We start from the raw sequence: 19,521 nt of genomic DNA on the forward strand, positions 1-19,521 counted from the left end.
TTTCAGCTCTTTGGCTAAGAAGTTTTTTGTAACCTATATTTTATTTAATATTTTTTTTCATGGAAATGTTGGTGTGTGTAACCTAATCTATTGCTAGGAACAGGAATATTTTGTTTTGAATTTCATGGAAGAATGCTATGCTTACAATTTTACTAGGCTTCATGGCATAATCTTTCTTTTATATGTCCTTTCTTTACTATTTTGTCTCAATTTATTTTTTTGTAGGATTTTTACATAAGTTATATTGAGGGGTTTTTTTTTGTTTTGTTTTTTGTTTTTTGTTTTGTTTTTTACTGTGACTCTCCATTGGTATTGTTCTTTTTACAAGCTAGACTCTTAGGCAGCTTAGATGTTTGATCAACTGTTTCCACTTTTCTTACCGGCATTTTTCTCTATATAATAGACTCCCTTCATGGCTAATTATAAGCTTCTCTAAAGCACTTTATGTATTATAGATGATTTTTCTACTTCTTATGTTCTTATTGCTATCTTATTTTCAGAGTGGATAGAGGACATGGACATCTTTTTTTCTGTAAACTTTAATGAAAGTTCTGCTTTGTTTCTCTAGATTGGGCTATTCTGTATATGGCAGGTTGACTATAAAGCTTAAATATTATAATTTAGTTCTCTGCCAGTTTCTAACCTTGCAGTTCCTATATTTCCACATGCTTCTGTTTTTGTACCATTGTATTTTGTCCATGCCTTAAAAAGTGTGTTGGTTGATATAGAAATAAGCAGTTTTTTCTAATGGTCTCTCATTTCTTCATATTATAAGTGAGGGTTTGATGGTTGATTTCAAATATTCCTTCAAAGTAATTTTTTCCCCCCTGTGGGCTTATGTTTCTAAAACTTATTTTGTGATGTATCATTTCAAAAGTAAGTACTACAAGGAGAAACTATTTTTTTTTCTTGAATCTTCATAATTGCCCCAAATTAGGAGCATCCATGGTATGTTCCAGTAAGTGAATGGATAAATTGTCATACATCTATGCAATGAGTTCTCATGCAGCAGTAAAAAGAATGATCTATAAATATACAAAAAGATATAAATGAACCTTTATTATGTATTGCTAAGTGTAACAAGCCAGTCTGAAAAAGTTAGTGGTAGGATTCCACCTATGTAGCATTGTGGAAAAGACAAAACAATAGAGATACTGAAAAGATCTATTATTATCCAGGCGGTTGAGGGAGGAGTAAGAGAGGAGGGATAAATAGGTGGATTTCAGTGGGTTCTGAGGTCTGTAAAACTATTCTGCATGATACTTAATGGTGGGCACATATGCTTTTGTCAGAAGCCATAGAGCTGTACATCAGAAAGAGTAAGCCCTCATCTAAATTGTGGGCTTTGGTTAATAATGATGCATCAATATTGGTTCATCACATGTAACAAATACATATATATATCTATATATGTATAAATGTATATATATGTATGCATTTATGTATATACATAATTTTGATGTGCCAGTATTTGTTCATCACATGTAACAAATTATGTGTGTGTGTGTGTGTGTATATATACACGTGTGTGTGTGTGTGTGTGTGTGTATCTTGTATAAATGCAAGATATTAATAACAAGAACTGTATGTGGGGAGCAGGTATGTAAGAGGAGCATATATGGAAACTGTACTTTCTGTGCAATTTTTCTATAAACCTAATCTGGAAAGTAAAATCTATTAACTTAAATATATTCATACTTGATAAAGAATTCATAAATATAACAATATAAAGTAATCAAATAACCATAGATCCTGTCTAGTAAAGTAACAAAACAACAACTTATGAGGATGTCTTTCTTTTTTGCTGTTAACAATTTGGTCTTTATTCTGCCTCCTTAATTTTTTCTTTTTTTTTTTTTCTTTTTTTAAGAATATCTCCAATTACTCCCACTTCTGTATTTATTTTTCTTTTTGGTGTTTTCTTTTAGGTGTACTAGCCCTGTCTTGGTACCCACCTGGTACAAATGATGAGAATGGAGAAAATACTGATGACTTGGTACCAACTATTTTGGATAAAGCTCATAAATATAATTTGAAGGTATTTCATTTTATTTTTTTGAGATATCATAGACATATTACATTAGTTTCAGGTGTTCAACATAATGATTTGGTGTGTTTATTTTGTGAAGTGATCATACAATAAGTCTAGTTAATATTCATTATACAATTACAAAATTTTTCCTATGTTAAGAATTTTTAAGATCTGTTCTCTTAGTGGCTTTCAAATGCATCATACAATATTAACTGTAGTTACTATGCTGTACATTATATACCTAGTTTTTGGTTTTTATTTTTTAATTTTATGACTGGAAGTTGTACCTTTTAACCATCTTCACGCATTTCACCCCCTCCCCACTCCTACCTCAGATAACCATGAGGTTTTGTATTTTTTTTTTCAATCCCACATATAAGTGAGGTCATAGGATATTTGTCTTTGCCTGGCTTATTTCACATAGTATAGGACCATCGATGGTCCTCAAGGTCCATCTATGTTGTAGCAAATGGCGAGATTTCCTTCTTTTTGTGGCACAATAATATTTGCCTTGTGTATAGGCCCCATTTTATTTTTCCATCCATTAATGGACATTTTAGGTTATTTCCAGTTCTTGGCTATTGTGAATGAGGCACACCTCATTTTGTTGCATTTAGATTTTGTGCTTTGCAGATACTACATTTTTAAAAAATTGAAGTTTTGTGACAAACCTTCATATAGCAAATATACCAGCATTTTTCCAACAGCATTTGCTTCATGTTCTGTGTCACATTTTAGTAATTCTTAAAATATTTCAAACATTTTCGTTATGTATGTTAAGGCGATCTGTGATGAGTGATTATGACTTGCTGAAAGATCAATGATGGCTAGCATTTTTTAGAAATAAAGTGTCTTTTAATTACGATACATAGTGTTTTAGACATAATGCTATTACAAACTTAACAGACTATAGCATAGTGTAAGATGAACTTTGTTATGCACTGGGAAGCCAAAAAATTCATTTGACTCACTTTTTTGCAATATTCACTTTATTGTGTGGTCTGGAACCAAACCTGTAATGTCTGAGGTATGCTTGTAATTGTGAAGTAAACATCAGTATTTTTTTTAACTTGTTTTATTTCCTTTGGTTAAATAACCAAAGGGGAACTGCTGGATCATTTGTAGTTTTTTGTTTGTTTTTGTTTTGTTTTGTTTTTCAGTGTTCCAAAAATCATTGCTTATGCACCACACCCAGTGATCCATGCAATACGTGCCCTCTGTAATACCCACCATGAGGCTCACCCAAACCCCCACGCCTGTCTCCTCCAAAACCTTCAGTTTGTTTTTCAGAGTCCACAGTCTCATGGTTTGTCTCCCCCTATGTAGTTTTATTTTTAGTTCTTTAAAGTACTTCCATAGTGTTTTCCATAGTGGCTGCATCAATTTATATTCCCACCAACAGTGCACAAGGGTTCTCTTTTCTCCCCATCCTCTCCAACACTTGTTATTTCTTAAGGATTGTTTTATTTGGGGGAGAAAGGGAGGGCCTGTGTGTCCATGGGTGGGGCTAGGGTCAGAGATCGAGAAGGAGCATCTCAACTCCACGTGGAGCATAGATCCTTTTGGGGGACTTGATCCCCTGATCCTGAGATCATGACTGGACAGAAACCAAGAGCTGGATGTGCAACTGACTGAGCAACCCGGTTGCTCCCAATACTGGTTATTTCTTGTCTTTTTGATAATAGCTTTACTAGTAGGTGTGAGGTGTATCTCATTGTGGTTTGATTTGCATTTCCCTGATAATCAGTGAGGATGAGCACATCTTCAGGTACCTGTTGGCCATCCAGATATCTTCTTAGAAAAAATATTCTGAACTTCTGCCCTTTTTAAAATTAGATCGTATGCTTTTTAAAATTGATTTTGGATATTAACTCCGTATCAGATATATGATATGCAGATATTTTCTCCTATTTCCTAGGTTGCCTTTCACATTGTTGTGCAGAAGCATTTTAGTTTGATGTAGTCCCACTTGTTTATTTTTGCTTTTGTAGACTTTGCCTTTTGGTGTCAAATCCAAAATATCATCACTAATACCTTTGTCAAGGAGTTTATCACCAATGTTGTATTCCAAAAGTTTTATACTTTCTAGACTTATGTTTAAGATTTTAATCCATTTAAGTTAATTTTTTATATGGTATAATTTAGTGGTTCAGTTTCATTTTTTTGCATGTAGCTGTCCAGTTTTCGAAACACAATTTGTTGAAGAGACTGGCCTTTCCCCATTGTGTATATTCTTGGCTCTGTCATTGAGGATTAATTGATATCTGCAGTAGTTGTTTTTTGTTTTGTTTTGTTTTGTTTTTTTGGTTGGGGGCAGTGAGGCTTTCTATTCTGTATGTTCCATTGATCTGGTTCTGGTTTTGTTTTTTTGTGTTTTTGCAAGTACCATACTGTTTTGATTACTGTACCTTTGTTATACAATTTGAAGTTAGGGACCTTGATACTTCCAGGTTTCTTTTTTCTTTCTCAAGATTCCTTTGGTTCTCATGGTTCCATACAAGTTTTAGGAACATTTTTTCCATTTCTGTTGAAAATGTCACTGGAATAGTCATAGGGATTGTATTGAATCTGTATGTTGCTTTGTGTAGTATGGATATTTTAACAATATTAGTTCTTTTAGTTTATGAGCATGGAGTATCTTTCCATTTGTGTTTTCTTCACTTTGTTTTCATTAATGTCTTATACTTGTCAGTGTCAAGATTTGTTCCTTTTTTTTTCTTCCAATTTTATTTATTTGGCAGAGAGAGAGATCACAAGTAGAGAGAGAGAGATCACAAGTAGGCAGAGAGGCAGGCAGAGAGAGGTTGGGGAAGCAGGCTTCCTGCTGAGCAGAGAGCCCAATGCAGGGCTCCATCCCAGAACTCTGGGATCATGACCTGAGCCAAAGGTAGAGGCTTAACCCACTGAACCACCCAGGCGCCCCAAGATCTATCCCTTCTTAGTAAAATTTATTCTTTGGTATTTTATTGTTTTTGATGCAGTTATAAGTGGGGTTTTCTTAATTTCTCTTTTAGCTCATTATTAGTGAATAGAAATACCAACATTTTTATATACTGGTTTTGTTGTATTCTGCGACTTTACTAAATTTTGCATTTGTATTGTATAAATAGTAAATTCTATATTCTAATGGCTTTTTGATGAAGTTTTAGACTTTTTATATCATCTGCAAATAATGACAGTTTTGTTTCTTCCTTTCTAATTTGCATTCCTTTTGTTTCTTTTCCTTGTGTTGTTGCTCTGGCTGGGAATTTGAACAGTATGCTAAAAAAAAGTGGTGAGAATAGGCATCCTTGTCTTGTTTGTGATCTTACAGGAAAATACATTCAGTATTTCTCCTTTGGCTGTGATGTTAGCTGGAGGCTTGTTATATATAGCCTTTACTATTTTGAGATACATTTACTCCAGACCCACTTTGTTGATAATTTTATCATAAATGGATATTGAATCTTGTTGAATGCTTTTTTTTAATCTATTGAGATGATATGCTTTTTATTCTTAATGTTGTGTTTCACATTGACTGATTTGCTGATGTTAAACCATTCTTGTGTTCCTGGAATAAATCCCATTTAATCATGGTGTATGATCTTTTTAATGTATTGAATTCAGTTTATTAATATTTTGTTGAAGATTTTTGCTTCTGTGTCCATCATGATTGTGGACTGCTGCATTGATAGTGGGGTTTATGGTTATATTGTGTCTCAGCCTGTCCTATCCATTTCAACTTTTTTTTTGCTTTTCCTTGTTAGCCTAAAGTACAGAAGTAATTCAGCTACTTTTTGGATTTCTTACAGAGGAAATTGTTTTTCACATAGTTGTAGATTCGGTATATCCATGGGAGGAGGTGACTTAAGGATACTCCTATGTCACCATCTTGAACTGGACCCTCTGAAGATATTTAATTTCATTATCAAGCTACTTATAAGTTAATTCTTTTGGACATGAGGATATTAGTTTTTGGAATAGATACTTTTATTAAAATATTTGCAAATGTGAATGAGAATCTTTTCTAATACTCTATTTTTCCATAAAAAATTTCTGTCATGAATTCCAAACTTGTGTGCATTATAATTTATTAAAGATCTCTTACTATTTTATTTTATTTTTTTTTTAAAGATTTTATTTATTAATTTGACAGAGAGAAATCACAAGTAGATGGAGAGGCAGCCAGAGAGAGAGAGAGAGGGAAGCAGGCTCTTTGCCGAGCAGAGAGCCCGATGCGGGACTCGATCCCAGGACTCTGAGATCATGACCTGAGCCGAAGGCAGCAGCTTAACCCACTGAGCCACCCAGGCGCCCATAAAGATCTCTTACTATTTTATATACATATATTACACTCATTTACTTATTGTTTGCTTAGTGGAAAATAATTGAAGTGTTCTTTTATGAAGATATATAGTGATTAGATTTTTAAATATCTTAGATATCAAGTATGTATTGAAAACAAGAATTGTTAACCGTGTGAATTTAAGTATCTATAAAGTAATTGAAAAAGAAACTGCCACTCTAAAAATTTGTCAAAATCTGATATTTACTCAAGCTGTATTTAACACATACACCTCCGCCCCAACACATACACGTATACACACCTATTTATGTACATAAAAGAAAGATACTGGTGAAATTCTGAAAACATCTGTAAGACCAAGTATATCCTTTTATTTATTTATTTATTTTTTAAAATTTTCTTTATTTGTCAGGTAAAGGGAGAGAGTATGCAAGCAGGGGGAGCAGCAGGCAGAGGGAGAAGTAGGCTTCCTGCTGAGGAAGGAGCCTGATATAAGAACTTAATCCCAGGACCCTGGGATCATGACATGAGCAGATACTTAACTGACTGAGCCACCCAGGTGTTCCAGACCAACTATATTCTACCCATATATTAAAATGTGTTATAAATGGGGGAAATATTTTCACAGTAAGATTTTATTTCTTTTGGAAATTAATGGATCATGGAAACAAATAGAAATGATGATTAAAAGGATTGCAGTAGCACTCCAAAGGAAAATTTTATACTAAATAGCAAGAGAATAAGCATTGTTTTTATTCACACTTTTCAAAAACTGGTTATGTAGAGGGTGGCAACATTAATCATAATAAATTCACAAGAACTATAATATAACCATAGATTCTGCATTCCTTGGCCATATTCAGTATAACTAAATATTTAAGGCCATATGAAACATCTAAAAGACATCAAATTTTAAAAAATTTTTTAAAAATTGTTGGATTCTAATTAAAATAACACTTAAAAAGAAAAATCAAGAGTGAAATTTAAGATGATAAAAAATAGGGAGCCTGGGTGGCTCAGTGGGTTAAGCCGCTGCCTTCAGCTCAGGTCATGATCTCAGGGTCCTGGGATGGAGTCCCACATCGGGCTCTCTGCTCAGCGGGGAGCCTGCTTCCCTCTCCCTCTCTGCCTGCCTCTCTACCTACTTGTGATCTCTCTCTGTCAAATAAATAAATAAAATCTTTAAAAAAAAATCACTGACAAAATTACTGCATTATTAATACTATAGTGGGATAGTGATAATAAGCTAAAAGGGGAAGGAGAAATTAATAAGGATGAAGTAAGCTATTAAATAGAATACAAAACCTTCAAATCAATAGCCTGTGTAAATCTATCATTTTTTCACTTACAAAATAGCAAAGTCACTGGTGAGATTAAAAAAGGAAAAAAAAATAGATATATACCATGCAGAAGAGAGTTTAGATTTTATATCACCATATTTAAAATCTATAAGAAATGGGCCATTTTCTTAGAAAATACAAAAAAATACAAAAAAATAAATATATGAACAGAAAGAAGTTTAAAATAATCTGAATTGACTTGTATCCTAGAAAAAAAATTTTTAAGTTTATTGAACATGTCTTTCCAGAGCATCAAATTTCACCTGGCACTTCTAGTCAACCTTTGAAGAAACAGCAGATTCTTATGGTACTGAAATACAATGGCAAGTTTATTCATTATTTATTGTTGTATAACAAATTATCCTAAAATTCTGCAGTTTAAAGCAACAAACCTGTATTATCTCATCCATTGTCTGAAAGTGTCTTAACCTGGTGGGTCTGGTCAGACTTTCCCAAGAGGTTATAGTCAAATCTGTTTACTGGAACTACAGTTATCTAAAGGTGTAGGATCCTTCCAAGCTTACTCATGTACCAGTTCATAGGCCCTCAGTTCCTTTCAGCTATTGGAATGGGAGTTTTGGTTCTTTTAAGCCTCTGCATAGAGCTACCTGAGTCTCCTTAAGACATGGCAGCTACTTTCCCCATAGTGAATGATTCGAGAGAGTCCAGTGGAGACGCTGCAGTGTTTTCTTGACCTAATCTTAGATGTGACTATCACTTTTGCCATATTCTCTTGTTTTACCTATTGGATAAACCAATCAAACAAGTATAGCATGAGGAAGATTTATAGACTGGGCACCTGGGTGGCTCAGTCGGTTAAGCATCTGCTGTCAGCACGGTTCATGATCTCTGAGTCCTGGGATCAAGCCCCAAGTCAGGCTCCCTGTTCCGGGGGCGGGGGGTATGTCTACCCTTATCCCCCACTTGTGCACACTCCCTCTCTCTCAAATAAGTAAATAATCCTTTAAAAAAATTATAGACTGATCTTACTAATGAAAATATGTACAAAATTTCTAAAGTAAACTTAGATAAATGTTCATTCATAAGAACCTAAGAATGGTTTCAAGAGTATAAAATCTGAATACAAATCTCTGTATTCAGTCCTGGCTCAACCACTTATAAGAACTTTGTGACTCTTGTGCCTCAGTTTTCTCATTTCTCAAGTGGAAGAAGTAAGAAAATATACTTTACAAAGTGTTTATAAACATTATATGAGGTAATACATGAAAAGTACTCAGTGTCTGGCACACAGTTAGCACTATATTGTTAAGTAAATTAAATTTAATTATTTGCTGGAGATAAAGTAACAGGTACTGAAATTTCAAGGAAATAAAAACTCATTAATAAATCTGTTTTGAGTTCTTTAACTTGATAGATGAGGTCTTTTACTAACCTATATCAAACACTATCTTTTTTTTTTTTTTTTAAGATTTATTCGAGAGAGAGAGAGAGTATAAGCGGGGCAGTGGTTGCAGAGGGAGAAGCTGATCAGGGAGCCCTCTGGCTAGATCCCAGGACCCTGAGATCATGACCTGAGCCAAAGGCAGATGCTAAACCCACTGAGTCACCCAGGTGCCCCTCAAACACCATCCTTAATGGAAAAACAGTGGTATCATGCTCATTAAACCAAAATCAGTAAAGAATGTCTTCTGTCATCAGTATTACTTAATACTGTTACAGAGATTCTTTTTTTTTTTTTTTTTAATTTTATATATTTATTTGACAGAGAGAGCACAAGCAGGGAGAAAGGCAGGGGTAGAAGCAGACTCCCCACTGAGCAAGGAGCCCAGTGCCGGGCTGGATCCCCAAAGGGTCCCAGGATCATGACCCCAGCCAAAGGCAGACTCTTAACTGACTGAGCCACTCAGGTACTCCTGTTTCAGAGTTTCTGAACAAATCATTTTAACTAAAAAAATACAAAAAGAGAAAATGTTCTAAGTAAAATTACTATTCTTTGCAAATGGAAAATACCTATCAAACTCATGAAAAGTATCTAAAAACTTGTTTGTAATGAGTCCAGTAAGGTGGTTGAAATCAAAGAATATATGAGTCAATAGGATTCCTATATTAACAGGGAGAAAAAATGGAAAAAATATACACTGAAAATAGGACTTATGAAAAAATCTTTGGCATTTTATGAAAGGATATAAAGGACTTGCATAAACAGAGAAACATGAATTTAACGTGAAGATTCAGAATTGCCAAGTAGCCATTCTTTTGTTCATTTGTATTAAAAAAAAATATATATATATATATTATATATATATATATATTTATATATATATATTTTTTTCCTACTATTTATCCACTCATTTGAAAGAGAGCGTGCATAGGAGCATGAGTGGTGGGGAGTGGCAAAGGGAGAGGGAGAAGCAGGCTCCCCCTGAGCAGGAAGCCCGATTTAGGGCTCCCTCGCAAGATCATGACCTGAACTGAAAGCAGATGTTTAACCAACTGAGTCCTAGGCTTCCCCTGTATTTTATATTTTAATATAATTTATAAATCTAATGTAATCCCAATGAAAAATTCTGATGGGATTTTAAATACAGAATTTAACCACCTAATTCTAAAGTTTATAAATAAATTGAAAAAAAAAATAAGACTTTGGGGTGCCTGTGTCGCTCAGTCCATTAAGCATCTGACTTCAGCTCAGGTCATGATCTCAGGGTCATCCTGAGATTAGCCCCCAGTTGGACTCTGGGCTCAGCAGGAGTCTGCCGTTCCCTCTTCCTGTCCCTTTGCCCCTCCCCTGCTCGTGCTTGACCACAAGACACTCTCTCTCTAAAAAACACTTTTTTAAAAAAAATATTTTCTTATTTGAGAGAGAGAGTAGCAGAGAGAGAGGGATATACAGATTCCTTGCTGATCAGGGGCTTGATATGGGACCTGATCCCAGGACCTCAGGACCATGACCTGAGCAGAAGACAGAATCTTAACCAACTGAGCCACCCAGGCACCCTTTTAAAAATTTTTTTTAAAGATTTTATTTATTTAAAACAAAATCTTAAAAAAAAAAGGCTTTAAAAATGTTAATTAATGAAGGAAAAACTTGTTTTTCCAAATAATGAATGTACTGTCAAATGTCAGGTATTAAGAGTATGGTATTACCATTAGTATACAGAAAGAGATCAATGAAACATAATAGCCCCAAAATAAAGCACTTTATATGAGATTCGATTATATAATTCAGGAATCATTTAGAATGAAGTGTAAAAGGAATGTTTATTAATAACCTTGTCTTTATGATACTGATTTAGCTTTTTGCATTATCTGTTCTACTGTTCTTGTCCTTAAGCAAAAATTTTCATGTCTAATAACTCTTATACTGTGCACTTTTCTTCACGTTTATTCCTGTTTTTTAAGGTAGTGTGTTAACAAATCTTAATGAAAATGGGAATCAGAGTATCTTTTCACTTAGACACTATTTATTCTGAATTCTCAGGTTGTTACAACTAAAAATCACAGGTTTTGTTCTGTTTTGTCTTGTTTTTGCACTCATTTTCTTTTAGATTCTACATATAAGAGATATCCTAAATTGTCTGTTTCTGACCTATCTCACTTATCTTAATGACCTCAAGGTCCACCCATGTTTTCACACAGCAGGATTTCTTTTATTCTCATGGCTGAATAGAATTCCATTGTGTATATATACCACATTTTCCTTATCCATTCATCCCATTGGACACTTACATTGTTTCCATATGTAGTCTATTGTAAATAATGCTAGAAGGAACAGGACAGTGAAGGTATCTTCTGGGGATAATGAGTTCATTTCCTTTGTATAAATACTCTGAAGTGAGAGTTCTGTATTATAATACTGCTATCTTGAATTGTTTGAAAACCTTCATACTGCTTTCTACAGTAGCTGCATCAGTTTACATTCCCACTAACAGTACATAAGAAGGTTTCTTTTTCTCCATAGCCTAATCAACACTTTTTTTTTTTTTTTTTGATGCTAGCACTTCACATCTGTTATCATGGCTATCTTACTTTTTTTCATTTTCTTCTTTTATTATAATAGTAGTACACGCTTGTAAAAACTTCAAAAAATTTAGAAAAGTATGAAAAATAATGTAAAAGTCATTGGAGTTTCCACTATATAGAGATATCCACTGTTAAGTTCTGAAGAATATCTTCCTAGATTTTTCAATATTCAGGGAGCCAGGATATATTACATATATACTATACCATATATAGTATGTAATATTTATTTGCATTTCCCTGATGATTAATGATACTGAACACCTTTTCATGTACCTGTTAGCCATTTGGATATCTTATTTGGAAAAAATGTCTATTCTTCCTCTCTACATTTTTTAATCATATTTTTTAATTGACTTGTATGAATTCTTTATAAATTTTGCATATTAAATCCTTATCCAATACATGGTTTGCAAGTATTTCCTACCATTCCATAGCTTTCTTTTCATTTATTTTTTTTTTTCAGTGTAGATTTTAAGTTTTACTTAGTCCCACTTACTGATTTTTTTTTTCTTTTGTCATTTGTACTTTTGGTGTCATATACAAAATATCATGTCAGACCAGTGTCAAGGAGGTTCTTACCCATGTTTTTTTCCTAAGAGTTTTGCCATTTCAGCTCTTAGGTTTAAGTCTTCACGTCTCTCTCAAGGCAATTTTTGTAAGCTGTATAAGTTAGTGGTCCAATTTTCTTGTTCTACATGTGGTTATACAGTTTTCCCAGCATGATTTGTTGGAAGAGACTATCCTTTCCTCACGGGTTGTTCCTGACCCCCTTATCAAATACTAGTTGACCTTATATACAGGGGCTTATTTCTGGGCTCTTTATTTGTCCCATGGGTCCATATGTCCATCTTATGTCAGTACCGAAGTTTAATTACCATAGCTTTGTAGTATAGTTTGAAATTAGGAAGTGTGATACCTCTAGTTTTATTGTCCTTTCCCATGTTGTTTTATCTATTACGGATCTTCCGTGGTTCCAAACAAATTTGAGGATTGTTTTTTCTGTTTCTGTGAAAAATTATATTCGATTTGGAGAGGGGTTGCATTGAATCTACAGACTTCTTTGGGTAGCATGAACATTTTAACAATATTATTTCTTGCAGCTATGAACAGAAGATGTTTTTCCATTTGGTTATGTTGTCTTCAATTTCTTTTAGCAAAATTTTGTAGTTTTTATTATACAGATCTTTTACTCCCTTGGTTAAGTTTATTCCTCTGTATTTAGTATTGTTTTGGTACATTTGTGAATGAGACAGGTTTTTTTTGTTGTTTGTTTGTTTGTTTTTCCTTTTCAGATGTATGTTAGTGTATAGAATGCAACTGATTTCTGTGTATTGGTTTTAATTTGTGCACTTTACTGAATTCACTGATTAGATCCTATACTTTGAGTCTTTGGAATTAGCATTATATAAGGTCCCATCATCTGCAAATAATGACAATTTTACTTATTTCTCTCCTATTTGGATACTTTATATATGTTTGTTTTGCCTGACTGCTCTAGCTAAGACTTGCATGGCTATTTTGAATAAGAGTGGTAAGGTGAGCATACTTGTCTTGTTCCTGTTTCCCTGAGTATAATGTTAGCTATGGCTCTGTTGTATTTTGCCTTTATTATCATTAGATATGTTCTTTTGCCTCTCTTTTCATAGGATCTATAGTTTTCCATTCATCTCTATAGCATCATTATCTAGCTTTGGCATCAAAATAATTCTGGCCTCACAGAATTAGTTTAGAAGTGTTCCCTCCTCTTGTTGTTTTTAGGAAAAATTGGAAAGTACTCGTACTAATTCTTCTTTAAATATTTGACAGAATTGCCCAGTTAAATGAAACCTCTGTGGTCATGGGGTTTCAGTTGTCAGGAAGTTTTTGATAATGATCCAAATCACCTTACTTGTTACTGTTCAGACTTCCTATTTCTATATCTCTAGGAAATTATCCATTTCTTTTAGGTTATCTAATTTGTTAGCATTTAATTATTCATAGTAGTATCTTATGATCCTATTTATTTTGGTAGTGTCTGTTGTAATTTCATTTTGAATTTTCTGTCTCATACTCTGTCCCACTTAAGAGTTGTAAATTTTGTTAATCTTTAAAAAAAAAGCAGGATCTTAATTTCATTGATCTTTTCTATTGCTTTTCTGGTTTCCATTTACCTTTGCTCTGATCTTTATTCTTTCCCTCCTTATGCTAATTCTGGGCTTAGTTTGTTCTTTTTCTAGTTCCTTGAGGTATAAAGTTATGGCTGTTTATGATTTTCTTATTTCTTAATATGTGCATTCATCACTATAAACTTTTGTCTCAGAACTAGTTTTGGAGCATTCCATTGGTTTTTGTTTGTTTTGTTTTGTGTTGTTTTTTAATATTTTATTTATTTATTTGACAGAGAGAGATCACAAGTTGGCAGAGAGGCAGGCAGGGGGGGCGGGAAGCAGTCTCCCCGCTGAACAGAGAGCCTGATGCAGGGCTCGATCCCACGACCTTGAGATCATGACCTGAGCTGAAGGCAGAGGCTTAACCTACTGAGCCACCCAGGTACCCCTCCATTGGTTTTTTTTTTTTTTTTTTTTAGATTTTATTTATTTATTTTTTTGACAGAGAGATCACAAGTAGTCAGAGAGAGAGAGAGGAGGAAGCCAGGCTCCCTGCCGAGCAGAGAGCCCAATGCGGGACTTGATCCCAGGACCCTGAGATCATGATCTGAGCCAAAGGCAGAGGCATAACCCACTGAGCCACCCAGGTGCCCCCCTCTATTGGTTTTTATATGGTGTGTTTCCATTTTCATTTGAGATATTCTTTGATTTCCTTTTTTTTTAAATTGGGTGTAATTGACATGTGACATTGCATTAGTTTCAGATGCATAATATAAAGATTTTAAATTTATATATATTGTGGAATGATTACCACAATAAGTTTAGTTAACATCTGCCACCATATGTAATAATAAAGTTTTCTTGTGATTAAAAACTTTAAAGAACTACTCTCTTAGCAAATTTCAGATGTACAGTATAGTATTAGGAACTGTAGTCACCATGTTGTACATTACATCCCCATGACTGACATTTTTTTATAATTGGAAATTTGTACATTTTGAATACCTTTGCTCATATCCCTCAACTCCCACCCTTCGCCTTTGTATCTGTGAGCTTGGTTTGCTCCACATTTGAGATCAGCCTTTCTTTTTCTGACTTATTTTACTTAGCATAATTACCTGAAGGTTTATCCATGTTGTCACAAATAGCAAAGTTTTACTTCTTAATTCTTTTATTATGGCTGAATAATATTCCGTTTTGTGTGTGTGTGTGTGTACACACTTACATACTGCTACTTCTTTACTTATTCATCCTTCACTGGACATTTAGATTGTTCTGTTATCTTGACTTTTGTAAATAATGCAGCTTAGTAATCTTTTGTTGATGATTTTTGCATCTGTGTTCATCATGGATGTTGGCCTGTAATTTTCTTTTCTTGTGGCATCCTTGTCTGGTTTGGATATCAGGGTAATGCTAACCTTGTAAAATTAGTTTGGAAGAGTTCTCCCTTCTTCTATATTTTGGAAGAGAAGAAATTTCTGTAAATTCCTTGGATACTTGGTGGAATTCACCAATGACGCATTCTGTCCTGGACTTTGTTTATTGGAAGTTTTCGATTACTGACTCAATCTCATTCCAGTTACTGATTTGTTCAGATTCTCTCTTTCATCATGATGCAGTCTGAGGAGGTTGTATGTTTCTAGAAACTTATCCATTTTTCTAGGTTGTTCAGTTTGTCAGCATATAATTGTTCATTGTAGTTTTTATGATCCTTTTTATTTCTGTGGTTTATTTGTAACATCTCTTTCATTTCTGATTTTTTTTTCCCCCTTGGGGAATCTAAAGGTTTAAAGGTTTCTCAATTTTGTTTATATTTTCAAAGAAACAGCTATTGTTTGCTTTTCTATTGTCACTTTTTCTATTTTTTTCTATTGTCATTTTAATCTCTATTTCCTATATAAAACTCCAAACTTTGTTATATATATATTTTCATTTATAGCTCTGAACTTTTTCCCCCCTAGTTCCTTTACACATAAAGTTAGGTTGTTCTTATTTCTGAAGATAGGCATTTATTACTATGAACTCCTCTCTTAAGTTTTTGTATTTTTTATTTCTATTTTCATTGTCTCATTTTTTTTATGTTCAGTTAGCCACTGTATAATATATATTATTAGTTTTTGATATAGTGTTCAGTGACTCATTAGGTTCATGTAACTCCCAGTACTCATTACAATATTTGCCCTCCTTAATACCCATCACCCTGTTACCACATCCCTCCACCACCCTCCCCTCTGAAACCCTTGGTTTGTTTCTCCATAGTCTGTCATGGTTCGTGTCCCTCTCTGATTGCACCCACTTCAGATTTCCCTCCCTTCCCCTATGGTCCTCCATGCTATTGCTTGTGTTCCACATATGAGTGAAACCATATGATAATTGTTTTTCTCTGCTTGACTTACTTCACTTAACATAATCCCCATCCAGTTCCATCAATATCAGTGCAAATAATGGGTATTCATCCTTTCTGATGTCTGTGTAATATTCCATTGTATATGTGGACCACATCTTATTTATACATCTGTCTGTTGAAAGGCATCTCAACTCTTTCCACAGTTTGCCTATTGTGGACGTTGCTGTTATGAACATTGGGGTGAATGACCTCTTCTTTTCACTACATCTGTATCGTTAGGGTAAATACCTAATAGTACAATTGCTGGGTCATAGGGTAGCTCTATTTTTAACATCTTGAGGAACCTCCATACTGTTTTCCAGAGTGGCTATACCAGCTTGCATTCCCACCAACATGTAAGAGGGTTCCCACATCGTTGCCTACATTGTTGTTCCTGTTTTGTTCATTTTAGCTATTCTGACTGATGGGAGGTGGTATTTCATTGTGATTTTGATATGTATTTTCCTAATGGTAGTGATGTTGAACATTTTTTTATGTGTCTGTTAGCCATTTGTATGTCTTCTTTGGACAAGTGTGTGTTCATGTCTTCTGGCCATTTTTTGAGTTGATTATTTTGTTCTGTTTTGTATTTTCTTTTTTTAAGATTGTATTTATTTATTTGACAGAGATCACAAGTAGGAAGAGAAGCAGGCAGAGGGCAGGAGGGAAGCAGCTCCCTGCTGAGCAGAGCACCTGATGGGGGGTTCGATCCCAGGACCCTGAGATCATTACATGAGTGAAGGCAGAGGTTTAACCCACAGAGCCACCCTGGCACCCCTTGATTATTTGTTTTTTGGGTGTTGACTTTGAGAAGTTCTTTATAGATTTTGGATTTCTCAGACTGCTATAGATATTTGATTTACAAATATCAGCCCTTTATTTGTAATGTCATTTGCAAATATCTTTGCCCATGCCATGGGTTCCCTCTTAGTTTTGTTGACTTCCCTTTGTTGTACAGAAGCTTTTTATCTGATGAAGTCCCAAAAGTTAATTTCTGTTTTTGTTTCCCTTGCCTTTGGAGATGTGACTTGAAAGAAGTTGCTGTGGCTGAGAAATTTTTAAATTTCTCTTTTAATTTCTTCTTTGATATATTGGTTGTTTAGTATCATGTTGTTTAATCTCCACATGTTCATAAATTTCCCAGTTTTCTTATAATTATATTCTGGTTTCATCCAAGCATCTTTTCTGACATGGTATATGATTTTAATCTAACTATATTTGTTAAGACTTGTTCTGTGGCCTAATCTATGACCTATCGTGGAGAATGACTGTGCACTTTAAGAAGGATGCCTGGGTACCTCAGATGGTTGAGCCTCTGCCTTCAGCTCAGGTCATAATCTCCAGGTCCTGGGATTGAGCCTCACGTCAGGCTTCTTGCTCATCGGGGTGTCTGCTTCTCCCTCTGCCTCTGCCTTTCACCGTGCTTATACTCTCTCTCTGTTTCTGTCTCAAATGAATAAATAAAACCCTTAAAAAAAAAAAAAGTGCAGTTTGTTGCTTTGAATGAAATTTTCTGTAAATATCTGTTAAGTTCATCTGTTCTGACATGTTAAGGCCTATAATTCCTTTTACTCTCTGAATGATTTATCCATTGACTTATGTGGGTATTTAAGTCCTCTACTATTATTGTATTGCTTTTCCTCCCTTTAGGTGTTTTAACATTTGCTTTATATATTTAGATACTCCAGTTTTAAGTGCATAAATATTTACAAATGCTATATTTTCTTATTGGATTGACCCTTTTATCATTATATAACCCCCTTTTTTATCTTTGATAATCTTTGTTTTCAAGGCCTATTTTGTGAGACATACATATAGCTACTCCAGCTTTCTCTTGATTTCTATTTGCATTTGTATGGAATAACTTTTTCCATCCCTTAACTTTCAGACTGCATTTTTTTTTTTTTTTTTTAGAATCTATAGTTTTTCCTTAACTTTATTTTACTTTTTTAGTGTTCCAAGATTCATTGTTTATGCATCACACCCAGTACTGCATGCAATACATGCCCTCCTTAATACCCATGTTCTTATATCTGAATACTCTTGTATAGGTACCATATGGATGGGTCTTGTTTTTGTTTATTTTAATCCATTTAGTCTGCCTTTTGATTAGAGAATTTAGTCCATTTACATTTAAAGTAATTTAATAGTTACATATTTCTTGCTGTTTTATTGTTTTCTGGCTGTTTGGGGGTTCCTGTTTCTTTGGTCTTCTTTTGTTCTCTTCCTTTTTGGTTTGATGGCTTTCTAGTGGTGTGCCTAGGTTCATTTCTCATTATTTTGTGTGTGCACTTATCCACTGTAGGTTTTTGCTTTGTGATTACCATGACGTTTACATTTAACAAGTTATGTTTGTAATAGTATGTTTTAAGTCGTTAAGTTTGAATGCATTCTAAAGCTATACAATTTTACTTTCCTTACACCTCTTTTATGTTTTTGGTGTCACAATTTACATCTTTTTGTTGTATATATACTTTAATTATTGTAGTTATTTTTACTTTTTTATTTGTTAACCTTCATGCTAGCTTTATGATTAATTCACTACCCTATTTACCAGTGAAATTTTTACTTTTACAAGTTGTTATTAAGCACCCTTTCTTTCCTAATTAAAACAGCCCCTTTAACATTTCTTGTAAGGCAGTTTGTGGTGATGAACTCCTTTGGCTTTTGCTTGTGTGGAAAACTCTTTATCTCTTCTGAATTCTGAATAACTTTGCCCAGGATCAGTGTTCTTGCTAGTGACACTTTCTTCTGGTTAGCTTAGTTTTTGCTGAAAAATTTGCTGTTAGTCTTATGGAGGTTCCCTTGTATGGTATTCCCTTGTATGGAGAAAAACAAGTGTTTTTCTCTTGCTGTTTTTAAGATTCTCTCCCCATCCTTAACTTTTGACACTTTAATTACATTTTAATACATTTAATAATCTCTAATTGTGAGTCTTTCTGGGTTCATCTTTTTAGGAATTCTCTGAGTTTCCTGGATCTGGAGGTGTTTTCCTCCCTCAGGTTAGGGTAATTTTCAGTTATTATTTCTTCAGGTGAGTTTTCTGCCCCCTTCTCTCTCTCTTTTCTTTCTGGGACCTATACCATGCAAATGTTAGTTTGCTTAATGTTATTCTATAAGTCTCTTACTCTAGCTTTACTGTTTATTCCTGGTTTCTTTGTTTGGGTATTTTTTTTGTTTGTTTGTTTGGTTTGGTTTTTGCTGCTCTGATTGGTAAGTTTCTATGACCTGTGTTTGAGCCTCTCTTTTCTTTCTATCAAACCCATCTAATGTATTTTCCAGTTCAGCTATTTTATTCTTTACTACTGACTTCTGTTTGGCACTTTCTTATATTTCCTACCCCTTTGTTGAAGTTCTCACTCTTTAAATCCATTCTTCAGAGTTTGAGGGACATAGTCATGATCATT

The 19,521-nt window shown here is 34.1% G+C and overlaps 1 protein-coding gene across 2 annotated transcripts in view; it reads left to right on the forward strand.

The window, feature by feature from the left end:
• MANEA (mannosidase endo-alpha) overlaps positions 1–19,521 on the forward strand; it is an 84,263-nt gene that overhangs the window by 51,814 nt on the left and 12,928 nt on the right. For both annotated transcript variants that reach the window (XM_004767061.3, XM_045084231.1), the window contains exon 3: positions 1,929–2,038. In XM_004767061.3, the coding sequence (XP_004767118.1) occupies positions 1,929–2,038 (110 nt within the window). The remainder of the gene's footprint in view (positions 1–1,928; positions 2,039–19,521) is intronic.

The sequence above is a fragment of the Mustela putorius genome, unplaced genomic scaffold (assembly GCF_011764305.1).
Source record: "Mustela putorius furo isolate JIRA1106 unplaced genomic scaffold, ASM1176430v1.1 tig00000759_pilon_pilon_pilon, whole genome shotgun sequence".
Lineage (NCBI taxonomy): Eukaryota > Metazoa > Chordata > Mammalia > Carnivora > Mustelidae > Mustela > Mustela putorius.